We start from the raw sequence: 24,086 nt of genomic DNA, 5'->3' as shown, positions 1-24,086 counted from the left end.
CAAAGAAAAAGATCGATGAATGGCGACAAAATAACAAGCCCTGACATCAAAGATGGGTTGAGATTTTTGAACATTTTACAGCAAAAGAAATTGCTTTTAAAAACATTTGTAAAATCGTAGAATTTTCTTTATGTCTCTTCGGATGTAATACCCCCGTCGAACGAATATTTTCATTGGTGAATAATATGTAGACGAACGAAAAAACCCAGTTAAAAGTAAGCACATTAGAAGCATGTATTTCCGTCAAATACAACTTTCAAATGAACTGTATGAAATTTTATGACTAAAACGTGAACCGGTGCTATTAAAAAAATTAATTCTACTGAAAAGTATCAAAATTAATGTTATTTAAATTTTTACAATGTGTGTGTATGTGTAATAATTAAGATTGTTTAAAATTTTAATGTATGCATTGTTGTATGTTACTATTTTCGTAATAAATGTTATAAACTTATGAATTTTATAAGGTATTTTTTTATTTTCTTCGATATGTCCTTTATTTTCCCCCAAAAAAATATGGTCACCGTATATATAGGCCTAGTATTTAGATCACACGTTCTTTATTTGAATTCGGAATACAGGTGTATTAATTTAAATTAATACGGTAGCAGAGGAAGCAAAGAAAAAATGGAAGGTACTGGTACAAAGGGATAGATATATGAGATGAAAAAATTAATAAAATTAGCACTGTTAGTGGCAGTGATGTTTCCTATTCGGGAGAATTTTTACGTATGTGTGTTCTGGCATAAAAGCGTAAAACAGAAACTGAACTGAAAGCTAATTTCTGATTCAGTTTTCTGCCACACAATTTTACGCATGTGGGTTCCTGGCCTATCTGTGGATCCAGGATAGAATCGGTTGAGCGATTTCCTATAAATTTTTTATAGGCGTTTGTCTTAGAAATATCACCCAATCCCTCATCATCCAGCTGTCTTCATTATGCCAGGCCGAAACGGGATAATTATGGAAAAAAGGCCTTGTTAGTGCCCATAGCATAAGAAGAATTTTAAAAAATGAGAATAAAACTAAAGCAATCTGCCCTCATCAGCCACGCACACACCATCACAGATGCTCTTTTTTTAAACATGAAATTTTTGTATTGGTGGACATATAAAATAATTAAAACAAAAAAGTGAGATTGAAATTTAGAAATGCAAGCATTTATGATGGTCTTTTTAGCCATCCCATTATGAATTCGGCCAGGCCCACAAAGTTGCGGCCGGGTGGTAAGGAATTTTTCGGGAGTGGTGGATACCGGTGGCCCGATATATCCAGACAGAACACTCCCGAAAAATTCTTGAAGTTATTTTCGACCCTCCCAGATTCGATCCCGGTGATGGGTTGCTGCCTTAACTTGTGGACATCCATCGTCTTTATGATTCAGCTATAATCTTAAAATAAATAAATGAATAATATTTATATATTTATGTTAAATTAAGTTAAATAATGAGTTTAGTTAAAATTTAATAATAAAAATGTATTTATCAGTGCATATTTTTTCGTTATAAAAAATTCGTTCCAATGAACCACATCAAAAATATGCAACAGTTTTTCATGCTATTTAATCAAAATAAAATAATATTTTTAAAAGATAAATGTTTAAACATAAAGGAATAATTACAAATGAAGAAGCAGACAAGGCAGCGCGGGGAGACAGCCTCACCGGCTCTTGGCAGGGGCCTCTTATGCCCACAGATATTCACCGCCTGATGAGAGACCGGACACGCAACTCTCTTACAGACCGCTGGGCGGCGGTCCACCGGAACAAGGGGAGGGCCCATCTTCGGGCTTTTGACCCTGGCCGTATCACTTTGCCTCGACTCGCGGGATGGAGGCGCTCCTGGCCCGGCTCAGGACGGAAACGGCACCTCTCAATAGGTTCCTGCACTCTAGGGGACTTCACCCCACCCATGATTGCCCTCAATGCGGGGAAGCGGAGACTACGGAGCATTACTGGTTGCACTGCCCGAAGTACGTGGCGGCCCGTCGGGAGCTGGGCCGCCGTCTCTCTGTGGACATCACTCTCACCCGGTCATTGTCCCCTCTTTACTGGCCAAACGCGGGCATTAACCCAAAGACTCACTTAAAAAATCTCGAGAGGTACTGTACAGTATATTATACGGACAGGCCGTTTCACTTAGGGAGAGGGTGACGCTCATCGGAGAAAAAGCGTACTAAGGCCATAATCTCCATATGAACCTGGGGGAGAAGTAGAAATAAATGTTTAAAAAAGTGTAAATTAATAATTTGCAATACAAAATATTCAGAAAAATTTATCTTTTATAAAACTTTTAATTAGATACTACTTTCAGAAAAACAATGCTAAAAACTTTGACAAAATGGCGGCAGATTTGAAAGACGTAATTATAGGTATTGATGAATACTACATATAGGCTTACATTTTATAATAATTTAGATATAAATTGCAAAAATGAAGTTGAATAGTTGAAAATTTATATAAAAATCCCTTTTAATAACGTACAAGAATATAAAATGCAGTAATTATATACTGTATGTATTGTATACCTATGCACAGTACAAATTACCTAAAAGTAACCTCTGCTAAGACCAGCATTGGTTATTGTAGGGAATTGGAATTCTGAGTTCTCTGCATGTCCCTTACTATCATAGGACCTAAGAGGGGGAAGGGAAGCTGAGAATGTAGTCCTGCAGCTTGGACCAGAATATATATAATACATTTTTATTACAATAATTAATATAATTTTTAGATAATTTATATAATTTCAACTTTCTAGAGGGAGAAACAAGAAATAAACAATATTATGATGTGTTAGAAGAAGGCGTAGAGGAACTGGGAGGCCGTAGGATTGGCTTAATTCACTCCGTCTTGACTAAACATCAAATTATACAGGGTGTATGTCAAATATGTAGCCAAAGTTAGCAGTTATGTTCTATGCATAAAAACAAAGAAAACATTTTTAAAAAGTGGTTCTTAAAATATCTTGTTTGTGAGAGTCCCGTAGAGTTGTATTGGCATTCTGAGTGAAAAGGCTGCATGCTTTTGCACGAGTGTGTCACACCATATTTTGTGTTGTAGTCTATGAATACTTTGAAGTTTTGTGGATGGATAGGTTGAATTATAATTATAGTAAATCTATGAAGATAACTCTTCTTTTAGACCCTTCTTATAGACTCTTGCTAGAATGTTATATAAGGGCTTTTGAATGTTAGCAAGTGAGAGAATTTTATACTTATGTTGACTAGACATTTTATTTTATTTTTATGTGTAGAATACCTCTGCCAACTTTTGTTACACATTTTACATACACCCTATATTAAATGAGATTTCATGGGGCTAACCTCAAAGTTTTATTCTGTAATGCAGAATGCTTTGTCCCCTTGGTCAAGTAGAATCTACTTGACCAAGAGAACAAAGTGAAGAACTATTCTGAATATCCGAATGGTGTCGAGTCAGCAAGTTAGGCTGATAATTTTAAATATCAGAAGACATGGAAAGGATTAATACTGATATTTATGTAATACTGTATTTTGGTCATTCTATTTTGTATTATTAAATGCTAATGTAATAATTAAACTGAAGTTATTTATAATTGAAATTGTTGATATAAATTTTGATTCAAGTTTGATTAAGGAAAAAAATACATTTTTTGAGATATGGCAATCTAATGTTTTCTTATTGCCATTATAATCATTTTTAAATGTGTCTTCTACATTTTTGATTTTGTATATTCAGAGCAAGAGCCCTTATACCAGTAAGTTCAGTTAACAAGGTCCAGAGTAATGAATGATATACAATGTGATCTTGTTTTACATGGAATTGCATGTCAGCATGCATTGCATAAATTTGTGCTTCATTCCATGTCAAGATCAATAATACCAAAATGGGTGCCACTACCCTGTAAGACAAGAGGGACAAAAATTCATTTTGAAACAAAATATATATGTATGTAAGAAATACTCACATATATATATGCACTAAAAGGTGTAGTAATTTGGGAAATACCATTCTAGACAGTTACATATTCATTTAAATTAATAGAAAAGTGTTTTACTTACGTTTTTGCTATGTATACTGAATTTTATAATAAAAAATAGTGTGTGCATTAATAGTCAATTATTCCTGCACATGTAATCTATTTTTCATTTGCAAAAACACATCTGCATATGTCAATCCTGTGTAAAACAAGATCCTACTGTGTTCAATTTTTGATATTAATAAACTTAGTATTACTACTTATTTATCTATCAAAATACAATATTTTAAGATAATGTTTTCAATATAATAAATGAGATTTTAATGAATTTATCAGCTTAACATAATAAAAAATTTTTATGGGAAAGTATAATTAATTTAATTTTTGAACACTACAACATGCATTGCTTTTCCTTTCAGAGGATCAGTTTCTTTTATTAACTAACTCAAAATGCTTACATTTTTTCACAAATCCTGTGAAAATTGCTCCATTTTAGACTAGAAATTATTATAAAACTTTTTAAATATTTTCAGTACCAAAAATAATTCGGTTTTTATATACCGAAGTTCATTGTTTGTATGATTTTGTGAAGAAAAGTCTCTCGTATCCTACAGTATTTCATGAGAGGTAATACCAAAATATATATTTTATTTATTAAAGGAATAAATGATTTAATGTAATTTCATAAATAATTAATTTTAACAATAAAAGTGACTTTTTAATGCTAGTCAATATTTAAAAGTTATCAGTATTGAAATCAATAATGTTACTTATTCTTATATAAAGTATACAATATAAAAAATATATATAATTTATACCTTATATTTTAACAGAATAATATAGAAAACATTACTAAAATTTTTATCTTTAGAAAATATTCTAGTGAATATTTTATATTTATAATATTTCTATCTTTTAATGAAAATTTTGAATTAAATATCAATATTATTAAATATATTATTATTATTAAGCAGAACTCAAGCAACTGGCACTCTCATGCAACCATCAATATAATTGAAGAAGTAATACTTTAAATAAAATACTTTTAACTAAAATCCATTTCTAACAGTCAATATAAAGTTTATGGGATGGTATAGTACGGGGTATAGTATTAGTTAGGTCTGTTTTTAATAGTAACCCTGAAGCAACCAGAAACTACTTTTATCATGCATTTACCAATCCCCATGAGTGCTGGTTAACTGAGATCTACTGTATTATTATTTTTTTATATTATAAAGAATATTAATTTCTTTCAATGTAACTGATTACTCTATGTAATTCTAGATATGAATAATGAATAAATGTGGAATTCATATTTAAAATGATTGTATTTTTGTTATTTACAGATTTTATGAATTTTCAAGAAAAATACTGGTTGCTTCTTTTGAATTTCCTAAAGATTTTGAACACACCATTTATTTTTCATTTCAAGGAATAATTAATAAAATAATTATGGTAAATAATTGTAAATTTTTTTTTTTTTTTATTATTATTCTTTTTATGATGATTAATCTCATGCAATGTATTTTGTTGAGTATTTGAGTTTATATATGCTACAGTTTAACATTTCAATATTTTGAATTATGTGTTTTGTAATCTGTATAATTCTGTCTTTGAATGCTGTAAATTGATGTTCATTTTCAGGTTGACATCTTTAATTCTGGAGGATCTCCTTTGAAATCAGGGAAATGGCCACTTCATTTTCTTCTGTTTCTCACAGGAGAATTGCTCATTATATTAATATTATATTGTATTATTATATATAAATATTTGTATACATGAACTTTTTTGAAAGGAATGAAGCAATATGTGAATAACATATCAACATTAAATTTAATTTGGAAATTTTCATAATTTTTTTTTTTAGTTGTGATTCAAAAATTGAAGCCCTGTATTAGTAATGTGTTATTTAAGTGTGCAATTGTTCTTCCAGGAAAGTTCAAATTTTACGAGAAACAAGCAAAATTTTCAAAAAATAATCCTTGATGAGAGTATTGGATTTATATGTAACGACAATTTTGAAGAATTACATAAGATGTAAGTAGTAATTTTAAATTTCATGCATTCAAATGCATTAATAAAGTTTAAGTTTTTTTGTAATGATCTTTTAAACTTTTAAAATTTGAAGTATTGACAAAGCTGATTATTCATATAATAAACATTTAATTCTAAAATAGCCAAAAATAGATCTTAATACAGGAAATCCTCATTAGTTTGAAATTCAAGGGATAAAATAATTATAACTTCAAATTATTGAGTTTTGAATTATCCAAGATATATTTCTATATAGTATGCCAAAGCCATGTAGTTAATTTATTAAGCAAATGGAATATGGATACATATACAAAACACTATTTTTGTAAATTAATAATTAATACTAATAATATAAATAAATTGCAGGTAAACAGCATGTGTCTGTGAGAAACTCACAGGTTGTCAGATAGGTTTTTATAAAAAATGTAAAGCGGAATTTCAAAATGTAGCCCAAATTATTTTTAAAGTGGTAAGTCATCCAAATCTAGTAGCCTAGAGCCCTACAAATATCTCAATCTGCTACTTGTAACCCAATATTGCAATCCTGAAACCCAGCCATATTTATAAGATAAGAGAAAAAAGGTAGTCCATGGTAAGATGAAACCCAAAAATGTATTACTAAAAACAAAGCCTTGTTGGCCAGATTAGAGTTGTTCTTGGTCTATTGTTCTCTTATCATATGGAGGTACTTTGATCTAAATGAACAAGTTAACATATGAATGTCACAGTTTGTACAGAATTTTCACTTCAAATTTCAAAGTAGCCATATTTCAAACTAACTGAATTTCTTTAACACACAAATCTCTATATTTCCGGCCAGGACAAATAGTGCAGTTAACTAATGGGATATCAAACTATCCAAGTTTGAATTAAAGAGTATTTCCTGTAGTTCTTTGATATTTTGATTCTAACTTGGCTATTAAAAAATTCAAATTATTATATAGGGTGTCTGAAAAGTTACTGTACAGTGAGAAATTTGTAATGACATTAAACTTATATGTTGTAGTATTGCTTGCACACAAGACCTGTAAGTTGTATGTTGTGTGTTTTCACTTCTCAGTAGAACTGCAAAGTGGTGTTATTGCTTGCTCACAGATGTCCTGATTTTTGGAAGACTTCTTTTTTGAAAGACAATTGCATAATCAGCAAAGAATGGAATCTGTGAAATCTGGTCTGCTAGGTCTCTGGACCTCACTCCTCTAGATTTTAGAGCCTCTGGAGGACATTTCCAGCATTTGCTTTAGGATAAACTGCAGTGTTGTATATAAAACTTCACTTTTATTAAACTTTACTTAAACCTTTTCCTCTGCACAGTAACTTTTTATATATTGTGTAGATAAATAGAATATTGGAACTAATTGATAAGAATATCTTGTATGTTCTGTTAGCAACACTTAAATATATACAGTTGATTACATCTTATTAAATTAAAATCGTATATATCAGTATAATGTCCTGCCAAATAGATCTACATTTATCAGTTTATCTGTCTTCATGTCATTCCACTTTATTTATGAAATCTGTAAAATTGGATGTTTTATAATGTCAAAACATGAATTTGTTTTAAACTTGATAGTTTTAAGAAAATAATATTTAAATGAAATTAAATACAAAAATATATTCTAAGCAAAACAACAGATTTTTGTTATTAATATTGGATTTTGCTACTTATAATTGTTAAATTTTCTATAAATATTACATGATGAAAGGTATGAAAATCTAGAGAAAGTGAAATTTATGCAAATACTTAAGTAAATTGTACAGTAGCTTCTATAATTTTAGTTTTGAATTTTGGCACTTAAATTGATCCAAAATTTAACTTAAATCTTAAACTTCCTAAATATACTGTATGTGGATTGTGTTGAAATCAGGGTATTCTATTAATATTTGCTTAATGCTTAGAGCAGAGTCATGACATACATATTATTAGTTGGTCCTCACTCTTCAGAAGCTATTAATAAGTCAGTCCAGTGTGTCTAATTCTTTATTGTGTAATTATGACTTCAGATATACTGTAATATGTTTTGTCAAGTGTCCAATTTTCCATTAATTGTTTGATCTCATATAGTTTAGTGTGGACATGTTCATTTCACACATTTTGCCATGTTTCTCTCAGTTTTTTCTTAATTACCGTTTGGACTATATATAAACATCTACAAATGAAATTAGTAGATATTTTTATTGTAGATTGGTATACAATGTTTAAATATTTTATTTTATTAATAAATGATATTAATTTTTTTTTAGGATTGGAGATCAATTATTTTATTTTCTTTTAACAAAGTGTTCCCTGTTTGAATTTGTCAAAGATAATTGTTTTATACAAAGAATTGGTAATTATAATAACTTTAATTTTCATATTAATTTTTTAATATAAAAGTATAAAACTTTTTATTTTATATACACTTGTCCAAAACTTAAGGATGAACACAACTGTTAATAGTTGTGGCAACAGCTTTGGTCCTAAATCCAAAAGTCACTACCAGGAGGACTCCTAAACTTAACAAACTGGCAACCTAACCATTTGACCTCACTTTGGATTTGGACCTTGCTCTAGACGCTCATGTTCTTGCCTCTATGTTTGACTTGTACAATCGCACCATATCTCATGTATGTAATAAATTTAAGTTTTTGTATGTAGCCTTGTTTTTTGCATCGTAATTAATCAAGTACAAAGTAGTGCTACAGTGGTGATAACTAGGAAAAGTCACTTGGTGATGAGTCTGTTGTGTTGTTGAATGCTATATTGTAGTTTGAGATGGGTATATTTATACCAAAAATCTCAGTGCACTCCATCCATTCTTCATCTATTCAACTGCTGTATGAATCACCAACAACTTACATTTATTGCTTTGATTTCTAAAATCCTACAAGGTATCGTGTATTATCCTGTGTTGAGTAATACAGTTATTGCCATATTTGTCTACATTTGTTTACAGTTTTCTCTATTCGTGTACAAATGTCATTTGTATTTAAGTTTTGGACCTGTGTTTAAAATTGAATTAAGTGTTCTACGAATAATTTATTTATGAAATATTTATATGTTATTAGGAACACCACTTCAGACTTTATATAGAGAAAACATAAAAAAATTAAATAATAATCAGAAAGGAAATAAGTCAAAAGTCAAGATATTTCATCAGCATACAAAAGAAAAGGTTCTGCCTAAGTTAGAGTATATAAAAGTATGTTAAGTGTAAATATCAATAAGAAACAACTAGGCTAAATTTTATGAAATAGAAAAATTGATTTTTTTATAATAAATATAATTGAAACCTTTTTTAAATAAATATTTCATAATATATTAGGAAAATTTTTTCTGTACTTATTCAATGTATTAATCAACTATTTTAATTTTTATTTCAGAAAAAAAAGAGAAGAGGAAAAAAATATAAAAAATATGACAGAGTTGAAGTTGAAAATAAATATAATGCAGTGAATGTATTAGTAAAAAAATTAAAATTTAAGTAAGATTTTTTGTAAGAAATTAATGGATGTAATAAGTTAAAGTACTAAAACATTAACTTTAACAAAATTTTAATTTACTAATTTAATAGTATATTAAAATTTATATAATGTTAACATATTAATCTTAATATTGAATTGATACATTCAATACTAAGATGTATTAAGGTCTTAATAAAAGCAATTTTTGATTTTCTGGCTGTTATATAACATAGAGAAAGTATAGTGATCAGTCAAAAAATAATCCTTAAGACTTAGTTTTTTGGACTCTGGATCTGAAATATCAAGAAATGCAAAAAAGGTGGGGCTTTTTCAGTATATATAGATATGTGTGTGGCACCCACTTTGAAGCATAATAACTCCTGTGCCTTTTGTCGAAAATTTTCAAAATTTTACAGAGAGGTTTTTGTATTAGGGGAAAATGTTTCTAGAAAAACACCATCGGTTCTGGAAATATTGGTTTGATTCCTTAATATCTCCCAAATCAATGTGAAGATTTACAGATAATGGTAACGATTATTAATGATGAAAACAAATAAAGAATGTTGGAAAAGTCCAGCAACAACGTTGCCAGCCTTTTTTATTTTTTAATTTATTAATTAATTAATTTATTAAATTTTAAAATGCTTAATATGAAATTAGATTATTTACCAGTCAGAACATAATTTAGTTTCAGTATTGAAATTCCAAGATATTTTATATTCCATTGTAAGAAATTTAGAGAACAGTTTCCTGGAAACGGTAAGCCTTAAATTTTTATGAGTATTTAATGTTTTTAAAATAAAAGTATGTATATAGGAATCAAATTATTTTAAAATAAATAATTAAAATGGAGAATTTAATATTTATGTTTATTAGTGTAAAATTTTTTCTAATATAGCATACAGTGACCATTTTCAGTGACCATTATTAAAATTAAATTTTATTTAAATTAGTCAATTTTAACAATCATTAAAAATAAAATCAATATTGGTTGTATATTTATTTCATTTAAGTTGAATTAATTTGAATTAATAAAATTTCATATATTTAAAATACTTAAATTTATCATATTAAATTTTGAAAATATATATATGTACACATTATATGAAAGTTTATTATTTTGAAACATATTGCAGGCAATCTGAGTTATGCTTTAGGGTTAAATGATGATGTTAGGAAAATGTTAGCTGTTATATTTTCAACTGAAGGTAAGTTTTAAAATCTTTATAAATTTTTAAGTTATTTGCATTTTTCTGTATTTTCTATTATTATGTTGTGAGGTTATCAGATTTTTATTCTAATCAAATGTTGAAGAAAAGATAAATTTGTAATACACAATTTAGTCTGCTTGGAATTAAACCTAAAAAATTGTGTTACATAAATGAAAATGGGTTCAAACATTTGCTAGGCTTGGATTTTAGACATAGGCAAGAATAAATAACAAACTTTATTATCCTCACTAAGAAAATCAAAAAAATGACAACTTGTAAAAATTCCTCAAATAAAAGTACTACATGAAAATGACTATTTACAATTACCATGGTTAACTAGACACAATCACAAAATAATGCTAGTTAACATGGAACTAAGCTAGCCATTTAATAAATTACACAAAGCCACTAAAAAAAAGTTCAGAACTATAATTAGTCCAAATCAAAACGAAATTAAAACTAATATTAGCGAGGTTGAGGCAAAAGTTTTCAACGTGTAAACGTGAACGTCGGACATTGAGTGCCACCTTCCTGTAAGCCTAGAAGTTTGACAATGGCATTTGGAATGTCAGTGGAATGATGCTTGATGTTCCAAATGCCATTGTCAAACTTCTAGGCTTACAGGAAGGTGGCGCTGAATGTCCGACATTCATGTTTTTGTGTTGAAAACTTCAGCCTCAACCTTGCTATTTACAAAACTTTCCTGACAATTGGGGAACTTAAATCTAACTTAAAATTAATTCTTCACAAGAACTAACAAAGATAACTCAAAGTCAAATCACCTACAACTCTTAGAACCTAAACTACATACCAGAAGTGCCAAAAGAACCCAATCTGTTTACTCACTAGACCTCGCACTCAAAAGTATCACCTTGCTTGCAACCAATAACTTTGCCTTATCTGTCTCTGCTTCATTATTGCTTTATACATGCCAAGTATGATGTCATATTAGCATGTGCCACTCTATCCTATTGACATACATACTTGCTAACAGTTAGTTTTAATTCTTCACAATCTATTTCTGACAGGAGTCAGTCTAACCTTTCTATAAATTTATTTGCTGATTTTTTAAAAATCAATAACAATGGGATTAAGTGATTACTCTTTAACTACCTTTGGAGATTTCTTAACCTGAGATGTCATATTAGATTGGTAATGTTGTTTCTTACTAGTGACTATCATGTAAATAACTTTTTTGTCCTTTTGAATTTAGAACTGGAAGGTGTAGAAGTTTTCATCTTTTAAACAAAATAAAATATCCAAAAACTAAATAATAACTATAACTAAAATAAAACCCAGAAACAAAAAATGTTTGGACTTGACTGTTTACAAATTTTTATTTTTAATTTGATCAAAAAGGCTGTGGCAGAACAATGCATATTTGGCTGTGTATTTGTTTGAGATGAGAGATGACTTCTTCATTCATTTAAACATTATTAATTGAGAGAGAAAGGTTCATTTGTACAATATCCAGTTAGTTTGGAATGTTTGCAATTATTCATAAAAATGTTTAAAGATAGCTAGGGTTGTCAAGTCTTGTTTTGTTCCTTGTGAGAATGATCTGAAGAAAAGAAACTTTTGAATATCTAAAGTATAGAAACACATCAATCCATGACAGTCTTGATTACTATCACAATGAAAAAGAAAAGTGAATGAATGGTGGTGGACAAGAACAAACTGCACTCGATGGAAACTGAGAATGGTGATATTCAAACAGTTCTGTGGGCTTGGCTGGAACTATCCAAAAGTGTATATACACAACTGACACTATACAAAAAGGCACCCCATGTTCTTGGGACATGGGTTTATATTGTTTATTTATTTATTTTAGCTTCATTAGGACAAGTCTGATTTTATAGATTGGATCTCTCTTGATCAGACATCTCAATTCATCTAAAATTTCATCTTTATGACTCAATTGGTCCCTCACCTGTTGCTAAGTGAAATTAGAGTTCCTCTCAGATTGTGAGAATGGTTGACATCAACGTAATTTGACACTAAATGTAATCTCAACCTGAAATTTTTTTTTGATCTTGAACTTTCATTGTTTTAAATCAGATAGTATGTATACTCCTCATTGACAGGTATTAATTTAGGCTCAAATGTTTATAAATTTCCTGCAGAGAGAGTCAGTCTGACAGGAAAAAACAAGTATCGTTACTGTTATCATGACGGTAGGTGAACATTTCAAACAGAAATGTGCATTTATTTACAAAAGCATTAGGGAAGGGGTGTTAAGATGAGTGTTGGAACATCCTCACCTTCACAGCCTCACATTGTTGTTATGTACTGTTTACAAGAACTTTTTTATTAAATTTATATACAGAAATAATTTATAAACAAATAATGATTTTATATCAAATAAATTTTATGTCATTTTAATATAAATCAATATTTTTATTACTTTTGAATTTTAAAATTTAATATTAAGTATTTTGTTATTAAAGGTGTTTTAGAAATGGTCAATATTCATATTTTATTCACTTAATTCTTTATTTGCAGAAGATAATTTGGTAAATATCTTAAATGAAAATCAGTATACTTTTCTTCAGGATCAAATAACAGCTTTTATTAGAAATCACAGGTAAAATTTTTATTTTTATTAATCTGTTATTAAAGTTTATTAATATTTTAGCTATTATTTGTAGAACATGTCCATTTAAAAGATTTCTCAAATCTTATTGTGATAAGAAATTTAGAAAAGATTACATTGTTATACCTTATTTGTTAGAACAACATTTATCAGAGAAAGAAGTAAGTTTATTTTAATTTTAGTTATTAATTTAACTAAACCTTTAACAAGTTAATAATAGGATATTTTTTGAGTTTAATGAATAAAATAAAATAATTTATGAAAAAAATTTTTAAAAATAATAATTTAGTTTATCCATATTTAATTTGATTATATAAAATGTTTAACATTTATAATGTATATATATGTTAAACATTTTGTTATATTTTTGTATATCATAAAATTTAGAATTTAAAAGTACAGTCAAATCTTGATATAGTATCCTATATAGCACCAATTCATAGAATGCCAATTTATATTCACAAATGGATTTCCTTATTAAATATTAAATAGTTAATTACTAAATGTATGATTTTGCATTGAAAAAGCATTGCTATCACCAAATCATGTGATTTTCAAACTCAAACTTCAGATTTGTGATATGAATCTATGAACACCAAGTTTTTTTGCACTGTGAAGGACTTATTACACACTATTGACATTGTCAGAGCAATGTGACAATGTCAATAGTGACACAGAAGTGGGTAGACAGATTTATTATGACAATGGTACGCATTTCAGACAGGCTGTCTGTCCCTCTTCAGTTGTATTTGTTACAATTTGGTGGGTTTACAGGTGTTTAAAATGTACATTCTACTTTGTTACTGATGTGAGGGACCGGACCGAGCAATCCCCCCCTAACATCGGGACCAACAGTCCCTTAACCCCCTGATGGAAATCCATATCAAACTTTAAATCAACCAAAAATGGACGTTCATCCTTCCTCCGCTGAACTTCATTTTTCTTTCTCAGCGGATTTAAACCTGAGTCACAAAATCTTAATCATCGATAATCGCTATTATCGATAACCAGCCACGTGACTGAAAGGTATAAAAGAGACGATGAGAAATTAATGGGGTCGTCTGATCAATTTTGTTTTAAGTGTCCACCTTGAGAGAAGCTCCGCCGACTCCTCCGACAATCCTCTCAAACCCGACGATATCCGATGAAAGAAATAATAGCCAGGACGAGGTTTGACAACCAATTTTTGTAAACTCTTTCTTGGTGGTTCCTCCCCCGCAGTAGGCTTGTGCTAAACTATAGAGAGTGCTGACAATTTTGTATCTGTTTATTTCTGTCCTTAATAAATCTTTTATTTGTTACAATGGTGTTATTTATTCAAGTATTGCTACTGCCTTATCGATGAATTCACTAACTTCTTCCACTCTACCGACCCAACAATAACTAAACAATTAATTCCAGACCAGAAGCTGCCATCCTTGACTGTGGGCAGGTTTTACTGACCTGTTAACCGAAAAAGGAGGTACGACTCCGTCTACCTCCCGGTGATCCCACACTAATGCATGGATGACTTCATTTTTAGGATTTTTCACAAAGGTTATGTTATGTTTTCCATACAAATAGCAACCAGAGATTATAATTGTTGCTTAATGAAATTAATTATGAAGTAAATAAAGTTTTTGCAGTCAGTCCATACAAAACTTTTTTTTTTTGTACAAGCTGACTGACTGCAAAAACTTTATTTACTTAACAATTAATTTCATTAAGCAACAATTATAATCTCTGGTTGTTATTTGTAAGGAAAACATAACATAACTTCTGTGTAAAGTCTGAACATGAAGTCATCCATGCATTAGCAACAAAGTAGAATGTACAGTACCTTTTAAACACCTGTAAACCCACCAAATTGTAACAAATACAGCTGAAGAGGGACAGACAGCCTGTTCGAAATGCATACCATTGTCATAATAAGCTTGTGTTTACCCATTTCTGTATGATAAGTTTTCCATAGAGCCAAAAACTTGGTGCTCATAGATTCATGAAGACCAAAAAGTAAATTACCAATTCAAACTTGTGTATTGACCTCATTGTTTTGTATACAGGGTTGTTGAAGTAAATCTGGAATTTTTTCCCAGGCAATCTTAGGCAGTCTTGGACTGTTGACTGTTAATAAAAATATAGCCATGCATCAAGTCACTCAAGAAGAAAACACTGAACAGTTGACAACTGAGACTGCTCAGACATGTTGCAAGAATATGAACAAAGAGCTGCTATATTGGAATTGCATCATTCCAGAAGATTGCCCTTGTAAATTGTGCCATGGTTACAAGAAGACAAGTTTACAACATAATCAAAAAATTCAGTCTGACAACAAAGAGAATGTGATTCCTGATAGGCCATTTCACAGTAAGTGTTCTGATTGCAAGAGAAGCGCAGAATTCACTGCCAATAAATGGATCACAAGTGACATTGCAAAAGAAATGGATGTGTTGAGGTTGATGATTATTCTGGCAGTGCATGAGGATTTGCAACATCAGTTTTTTGACCTCAGGAATTGCCAGCTCATAATTGAGAACAACAACAAGGACAGAAAACTGAAGCCTCAGACACAAGTCAATGGACTCTGGTCCATTGACTTGTGGCCCTTATTAATCCCCAACTGCAATTCCCTTGACTACAAGATGTGGGATATGGTCAAACCAAAGACAAGTGCAAAGCATCATAATACCAAGGGTACTCTAAAGGCTTCAATTATGGAGGTGATGACAAACAGGGCAAGTAGCAGATCCAGTACACCCTCAGCTATTTCAGGTTAAGGCTGCAGGTGATGGAAACTGACAGAGGCTTCATAGAATAATTTCATTCTGTATGTTGTATGCTACTAGTGTACCAATTTTTGTAAAAAAATATATTGATTTTTCTCTCTATTTTTAATTGTTTTTCATTATATGGTAACTTTTTCAGATTTACCTGAATGATCCTGTAATTATTATTGTTCAAGGTTCTTTGATTTAGTTCCACATTCAATTTAATGCCAATAGGTGAACAAATGGTGACACTATATCAAGATTTGGTTGTAATGAAATCATTACATGTATAATCAGCAAGGAATTTTTCTAGATAATGAAGTTTATTCATGAAATCCTGAAATATACCATCTCACCACTATTATTGGGCACAAGAAATTATCGACTGTTTTTAAAAAGTTAGTTGCTTTTTTAATATTAATACATGTAAAAACTGTTGCCGTTTAATTTTTCTTTTGATAAATGTATATTTATATAACTTTTTAAAAAATATTTTTTACATATAAATTTTATAACTTAACAAAATCAATTGAATAAGAACAAGAAATACAAAATGTGTTAATTTAAATGACTAATTATTAAAATTCAACTTTATGTATTGAAATCATACTTCAATAGATATTATGATGATGATTCTTTGGAAGTAAACATTATTACAAGATTTTAATGCAAAGAAAGTAGATTAATACAGTATTAAATGATATTCTTAAAAATTTTTTTGATTAGCAACAGAATATAAAGAATGAAAATTTATATTAATTAGATATTAGCAACAAAAATTATTTCCTTGTTTAAAAATAGAAAAATTCCTAAAAATCTTCTTAGAGAAAATTTTTATAAATTTTGCAAATTAAAAAAGTGGAATGCATAAAGATTTCTTTTTAAGTAAATTATTTCTTGATATATATATGATTTTGAATATGAGAAAGTATTCTCATATTCAATATCACATACATATCAAGAAATCATTTTATAATTTGTATAATTTTTTTCAAATATTGAACGAAGTGAGATAAATATGTTTGTTTTCACAGAAAGACAAAAAAATAAGATCTTTGCCAATTCATAAACGGCTCACTGTTTTATGTCTTCTTGTGCAAGTTTCTGCATTTTTATCTTGCTTCCTTCAATAGTTATGAGAAAAATTATACATAAATGAGAAAAGAATATATAAAAAAGTTCAAAGAAAATTTAACGTTACTTTATTAATCTTAAAAATTTACATTCAGCAGTTTACATTTGATCTCGTTTTCAATTTTAGAATGACCTTGAAATTTGATCCAAGCGGTTGCTGATCTAATCTGAAACTAAAACATTTCTATTTTTTTATTATGTAATTTTTGTTTTCTGAGTAAGCAACAATAAAAGATATTTTTGTTTTGCTAATACAGAGCCATATGTTTGCATCTTTGTTAAAACACACAGACAAAGCTGGATCTGGGATGAAATTACAAACCAAAACCATTCACACTTTTCCAGCATATAAATTATTTAGCAAACAAACATTTTCAATTTATTTCATTAACTAATGAAACTTAATGTTCTATTGCATTAAAAATTTGTTTGTTTGCTGAATAAATTATCTGCTGGAAAAGTGTGGATGGTTTTTGTTTGTAAGTGCAACTTAGTTGATAAAGAGAGAATTATATATTTCATTAGTCTTTGTTTTTTTAATATTTAAAATTAATTCATTCAAATAAACTTTAATCTAAGAATTACATACTTGTTCTTAATATTGTTTAATTATTTAAAATTATAGCAGTTAAATTACATTCAGAGCAAAATATAAATAGATCATTTGGTTAAAGAATCACTCTTTTTATATATTTTATTTCATAACTAGATCATTCAGTTCTGGAAAAAAGAACCACATATCTAGTTAATGATATTTATTCCAAATTTTTTTAACATCTTTTATTATTAATGGTGTGAAATTTATAAAAAATTTTTATTTAGAATTATTTTTAGAGAATAATTTAATTTTGAATATTCTAAGTTTTTAAAAATACTATAAATTAAGTTAAAAATTATCATGATTCAACAATAATTAGATAAAAATGTAATAGAAATTTTAAAATTTACTATTTATTACATTCCAAATGACTGCTATATTTTTTTCCATTGAAATAATTGAAAAACAAAACAAATATGAAAGTTTTTATTAATGTTATGTAAATCATTGAAGGTATTATAATCTTAATTATTTTATATTTATTCTATAAAGAAAAATTATTATCCCAATTTAAAGACACTCTTGATGCTAAATTATGTAAGCAACACAATAAACAACTGTCTTTCATGATTAAAACTCTAATAAACATAAAATATATATGCAAATACTTTCAACAGTGCATTATCATCATCATTCAGTAGATGATAATGCACTGTTGAAAGTACTTCCATATATATTTTGTGTTTATTAGGAGTTTTTTATGCTGGAAAAACCATTTCAAAACTTTAAAGACATGTATTTATACTAGATTTAAGTCCGAGAGATTTAAAATGTTTTAACACAATATATACCATATTTTATGGACTATAAGACGCACTTTTTTCTTCGAAAAATTGCCTCCAAAATTCAGGTGCGTCTTGTAGTCCGTAGCATCTTATAGGTATTTTTAAAAAAAAAATTGCTTAAAAATTAAAGTGCGCCTTATAGTCCGTAGCGTCTTATAGTCCGTAAAATACGGTATATATTGTGTTAAAACATTTTAAATTGTTATATATTGGAAGAGTTATATATATATATTATAACTCTTCCAATATATAGCATGTTTGTTTTTATTATATTACATTAACATCAACTATAACTAGCATATGAAAAATTAGTTCAATTATCTTCTGGCATTAAACAAAACACACACACACACATATATATAATATATATGTTTTTAGCATATATATATATATGTATATGTATATATTATATATAATGTTCTAAATGGTCTAAATGATATATATATATATATATATATATATATCATTTAGATTCTGATTGCTTAATCAAAATCACACTGATGACAATTAATATCATGTTAAAACTATGAAAATCATATTGTAAATTATTTGGCTACTAGAACACTATTTCACTCATCAAAATATAACTGGGTTCAAACCTCAAGCTTACAACATTAATTCTTTTAATAACTTCATATTTCTTACATTAATATTAGTGATATGCGTTTTTGGCATTTTAACCTCTCCTTGGTTATTCAAATTTTTAATTTTCCTAAAAGAAAAACTTGGAGAATATTCAGAATGGAAAAAAGTTAAATATTTTTTTTTGATGACTCTATCCTGTGGTCACTAAGAGGCCTTTCTTCTTGCTTATTGTGAATTCAGCCAGGCTCACAATGGAAGTGATCAAATGGTAAAAGACTGTCTGTAAAAAATTTCCAGGCTCTCTGGAGAAATAGGCCAACGCCTTGTTTTGGCTATCCATTAACATGAGATTAGTTGTAATGCATAGTAATAAGGTGCAAATATAAATACAGTAAAAGTTTTAAAATTTTTCATTTGAAATTCAATTTAATTATTGAATTGTATAATATTTTTCTTTTATTTTAAAATTATATACAGGGTCTTCCAAAAAGAATGCTATCATTTCAATTTATTGTAATTATGTTAATTATTATCTGAGAACATTATAATGTACTGTACTTTAAAAAATTGGAAAACTGTACAAGTTTCATATTTTCCTTTTACAATTTCTTAATGCATGCACCTTGTGTCACACGATACATCTGACTGATACTCAGATTTTTATTAAACTCTCTATAGTATAACCATTGTCACTCCTCCCACAACAGCCAAAATTCTATAGTTACTCATGTTTCGCAATGATGAGTGATTCTGACTTTGCAATCTGCAGAACACAAAATGACTACGCTTCTGTTGAAGTGTTGCCATTTTCGTTTACAATGCTTCCGCGAGATAATAGGCAACAAGTTGCTTGAATACAAATGGGAGATGAAACTTGGACATTTACTCTACTGATTAATGTATGTTGTATACTTCTCAACTAGTAATTAATGTAATTACAGTAATTTAAAATGGTAGCATTTATTATGGACGATCCTGTATAGTAATAATTTTGAATTATACATTTCTTTTAAAAATATTTAGGAATTAAGATACTTATTAGGAAAGGAAAAAATGATGTTTTAAGATTACATCAAGTTTTTCATGGAATGAAGGTATTAATACGAAGGGTATTTTTTAAATAAGGTCCGTTTTTTGATAAGAAGAAAAATACTGTAAATATCGTTAAAATATATATTTTTCCATAATCTGCCTACTTTTATCTACTTTTCTACATAATTTCCATTTTTGTTCAAACATTTGTCATATCGCTCAAAAATTTTTTAAATTTTGACTTCAAAGGAATCCGCTGCTTGCCGCCGGAAGACATTAGGCCACGCCACTTGTTTTCTATGGCACGGCAGAGTTTTCTCAAGGTCACATAATAAGCTCCAGATTTGATTGTTGTGCCTCTTGGCATAAAATCCACTAACAAAGTTCCTTTCCTGTCCCAAAAGACAGTTACCATGATCTTTCATGCTGAAATTGAATAACAGATCGTATCTTACAGTTGGCAGGCAACTCAATTTTCTTAAACATTATAAGCTTCTACAGCTCAGCACATAGACAGAGGATATGACTGCAAATGGTATCTAAACACGTGCAAAGCATGCTGAAAGCACATGCTCATGCACACTGCTGCAATTGCGCGTCATTCTCACTCTCATTCACAAATGGACCTTATTTAAAAAATAGCCCTCGTACTTTTATATTTGAAAAATATATTATTATTCTATTTATTTTGAATTGAATATTTTTTTATATTTTAGACTAAAGAATGTAAATGGCTGAAAAATGAGAAAAATATCAGAATATCATCATTTTTATTTGGAAAAATTCTAAATTGGTTATTAATTTATGTACTTTGTATTTTACAAGTATGTATATTCTTGTTATATATAAATATATAGTTGTACATACTTTATATATACAATATATATTATATTGTACTTTATTATATTATTATTTATTAAACAATATTATACTTGTAGAATGTTTTTCAAAGGTAACATGCCATAGGAGGAGAAGATTTTAGGCAAAGCATTAGGACCAAGTGTTTATAGTAGTGTATTGGTTGTGTGATGCATCAATTCTGGTCTGCAATATTGTCAAATGGAAATTAAATGCACAAAATTCATGGGTGTGGTTGAATCACTTTCAACTGATGTGGGCCCAGCTGCATAATTCTGTAACTAATCAATGTGTTGTGAGGATTGAACTTGTTCTATTTAATATTGTTGTTATGTTTAAATATATTTAAATATATTGATAATTAAAAGAAAAAAACTGATAATTTGTTTGTTCTTGTTATTATCTGTGTATTGAGCATTAAAAAATAAGTTCAATCCCACAACACATTGGTTAGGTACAGAACTATGCTGCTAGACCTATATTAGTTGAAAGTGATTCGACCACACATATGAATTTTGTGCATTTAATTCCTGTTTGGCAGTATTGCAAATTTGAAATGATGCATCATATGACCAGTACACTATATGCTTGTTCCTGATGCTTTGCCTACAAGCTTCTCTGCACAATTTCTTATAGTATGTTTCTTTTACTTATATATATAAATTTTATTAAAGTTTTAAAATACATAAATAAGATATTTAATTGTATAATTTTTAGGGTTTTTTTTATGTAAGCGAAAGTGGAATTCACAAAAGAAAATTATTTTTTTATCGTAAATCTCTTTGGCAAAAAATTCAAACTTTGAGTATCAATGGTATTAAATCTTTAAAAATAGTTTTATATTATACATAAGAAATCTTTTGTTAAAAAGTTTTAAATTTATTACAGAATTTCTAAGGCAGAAGAATTTAATTCTCATTTCTGTGGTAATATAACTGTTTTATTCTGTTTATAGTTTAGCAATTTATTGATATTGTTATAACATTTACTTCAGTTTTTTACTTAGTTTTTATTTTTCAAGAATCAAAAATTTTCACTTATGTTTATAATATTAATAGTACAGTAGAGTCCAGCAAACTTAACTTAATGTGGACTGTGGAGTAACGAGTTATTGAAAATGACAAGTTTTATAGCATAGTGATGATGCTAATCTAAATAGCAGATTTTCGTAATATGTGGACATTTGTCTACATATTAACTACATACTAGTAGTGACTATTTATGTTTGTAGTTAAATTTTAATTTTAAAAAATATTGGCTATTCAGTGGTTACTTTCAAGTTAGTGACATTTGCATCATGCCACTGCAAAATGGCACATTGGAAAATGGATTATATTTTTTGTTAACATGTGGAATTGATGCTATATAAAGTATTGCCAGTGAAGGATAACTTATTCAATCATAGTGTTAAGTTATAACAGTAAAAATTGCATTACATATATTTTTTGTTTTGAACAACACGTTGAGTTTTACTGAATGTCGAGTTATTGAGAGTAAAGTTTTGGAAACTCTACTGTATTTATGATTATTCATTATTCTATTCTTAAATTATTTTATTTAGTTAAGAACTTAAGAATTAACATTCTTCTGAACATTTTGAAACAAAAAATATAATATTAGTGTATCATAAGATGCTTTAGAGAGAGAGAGTGAGAGAGAGAGAGAGAGAGAAAAAATTAGGATTTTAAACATAATTAAAATTTTAGTAGAATTAAAGCATTAACTTTACTGAAATTAAATAAATACAATTTTTTTAAAATTATCATTTTATTTTTATTTTGTATTATAAATTATCATAAATTATCTTGAAATATTTGACTTAATAAAGAAATATATATGATATTATATATACATCTTTCTTAAGCTCACCATTGGCTAAGTGGATAAAACTACTGAATGCTGGTAGTTGATTACAGGTTGATGCATCACCAATAAACTGGCCATGTAGTTTTCAGGGTTCCCTTTGCATGTCTAACATCTAAATTCGGGCAATTTCAAAAATGAAATATTTAAACCTACATGTTGCTGATTTATAATAATAATAATTATATCTCACATAAAAGATTTATTTTTATATTAGAATTTGAAATAAAGATAATGAATAGAGAATAAAATATTGAATAAAACTAGGAATTTGTTCTATTAATTTAAATGCAAAATTTATTTTACATATTTTAAAAGGAACAAGTAAGAAGGTTATGTAGAGAAGGACAATGTCTTGGTATATCAAATGCACGATTCATACCAAAATCTGCTTCCTTGAGACCTATTTTTAATTTACAGAAGAAATCTAATATGGTAATGAAATTTAAATTATATATTATCAGGGGTAAATTCAAGAATATTCAGTTAATGTGTCTGTTTGCAAGTATGAATGTATAAACATTACAATAGTAATAATAGTAATTCAGTTATTATGTATAATTAGTTTTTATATCATTAATTTTTAATTTATAAATTATTAATATTAATTTAATTTTTGTAGAATGTTCCAGACAGTAGTAGTTTGCTACAAAAGATAACATCTATATTTGATCTCATTAAGGTAGATACTTTTTGTTATATAAAATAAACAAAATTTAAGTTTATAATTCTGATTAATTATGATTTAATTTAGAACAAAAAAAATTTATGTGTTTTTCACAGGTTACATTGATCAAATAAAGATAAATTTAATAAATTAATTATATTTACACAAAGTATTATATAAATAATGTTTAATATTCTATATTTAACAAATTTCTTGAGTGTTATTATAATTATTATTATTTTCATTTTTGTCTCTGCCTGTGGGTCTTTTTACTGACAACAGAACAGGAAAATGACCATAGTCACTAGTGTTCTACAATTTTTGCCACAGATTGATTGGTAGTAGCAATGTGGAAGTGGTTATATATCATATTGACAGGGATCTTGTTGTAAGAGACTGTAGAGATCCTAATAGGAGCTTTATTTGCAAGGAGTCATTTCCTGGGTTTTTAGAATGACCTTTGATCCAGAAAAAATTAATGTTAATAAAGTTTCAAGAAACTATTTCTATTCTATTGAACAAATACATATTAAAAAAAATTTATATGTACTTTGTAATATATTTTATGTTAAAATG

General features: G+C 28.2%; 1 protein-coding gene across 1 annotated transcript in view; it reads left to right on the top strand.

The window, feature by feature from the left end:
- The first annotated feature begins 2,350 nt into the window (after positions 1–2,350).
- LOC136975540 (telomerase reverse transcriptase-like) overlaps positions 2,351–24,086 on the top strand; it is a 44,209-nt gene continuing 22,473 nt past the window's right edge. Inside the window, exons 1-18 of the mRNA XM_067270614.1 lie at positions 2,351–2,370; positions 4,490–4,583; positions 5,303–5,411; positions 5,890–5,993; positions 8,238–8,323; positions 9,042–9,175; positions 9,357–9,457; positions 10,126–10,196; positions 10,574–10,645; positions 13,151–13,232; positions 13,297–13,402; positions 16,302–16,386; positions 20,114–20,184; positions 20,839–20,946; positions 21,698–21,794; positions 21,869–21,906; positions 23,162–23,278; positions 23,466–23,525. Of these exons, the coding sequence (XP_067126715.1) occupies positions 5,409–5,411; positions 5,890–5,993; positions 8,238–8,323; positions 9,042–9,175; positions 9,357–9,457; positions 10,126–10,196; positions 10,574–10,645; positions 13,151–13,232; positions 13,297–13,402; positions 16,302–16,386; positions 20,114–20,184; positions 20,839–20,946; positions 21,698–21,794; positions 21,869–21,906; positions 23,162–23,278; positions 23,466–23,525 (1,335 nt within the window). The 5' untranslated portion in view covers positions 2,351–2,370; positions 4,490–4,583; positions 5,303–5,408. The remainder of the gene's footprint in view (positions 2,371–4,489; positions 4,584–5,302; positions 5,412–5,889; positions 5,994–8,237; positions 8,324–9,041; positions 9,176–9,356; positions 9,458–10,125; positions 10,197–10,573; positions 10,646–13,150; positions 13,233–13,296; positions 13,403–16,301; positions 16,387–20,113; positions 20,185–20,838; positions 20,947–21,697; positions 21,795–21,868; positions 21,907–23,161; positions 23,279–23,465; positions 23,526–24,086) is intronic.

The sequence above is a fragment of the Centruroides vittatus genome, unplaced genomic scaffold (genome assembly GCF_030686945.1).
Source record: "Centruroides vittatus isolate TY-2023 unplaced genomic scaffold, ASM3068694v2 contig_374, whole genome shotgun sequence".
Classification (NCBI taxonomy): Eukaryota; Metazoa; Arthropoda; class Arachnida; order Scorpiones; family Buthidae; genus Centruroides; species Centruroides vittatus.
The sequence above is the reverse complement of the archived record's forward strand: the minus strand, read 5'-3'. Positions and strand labels throughout refer to the sequence as shown.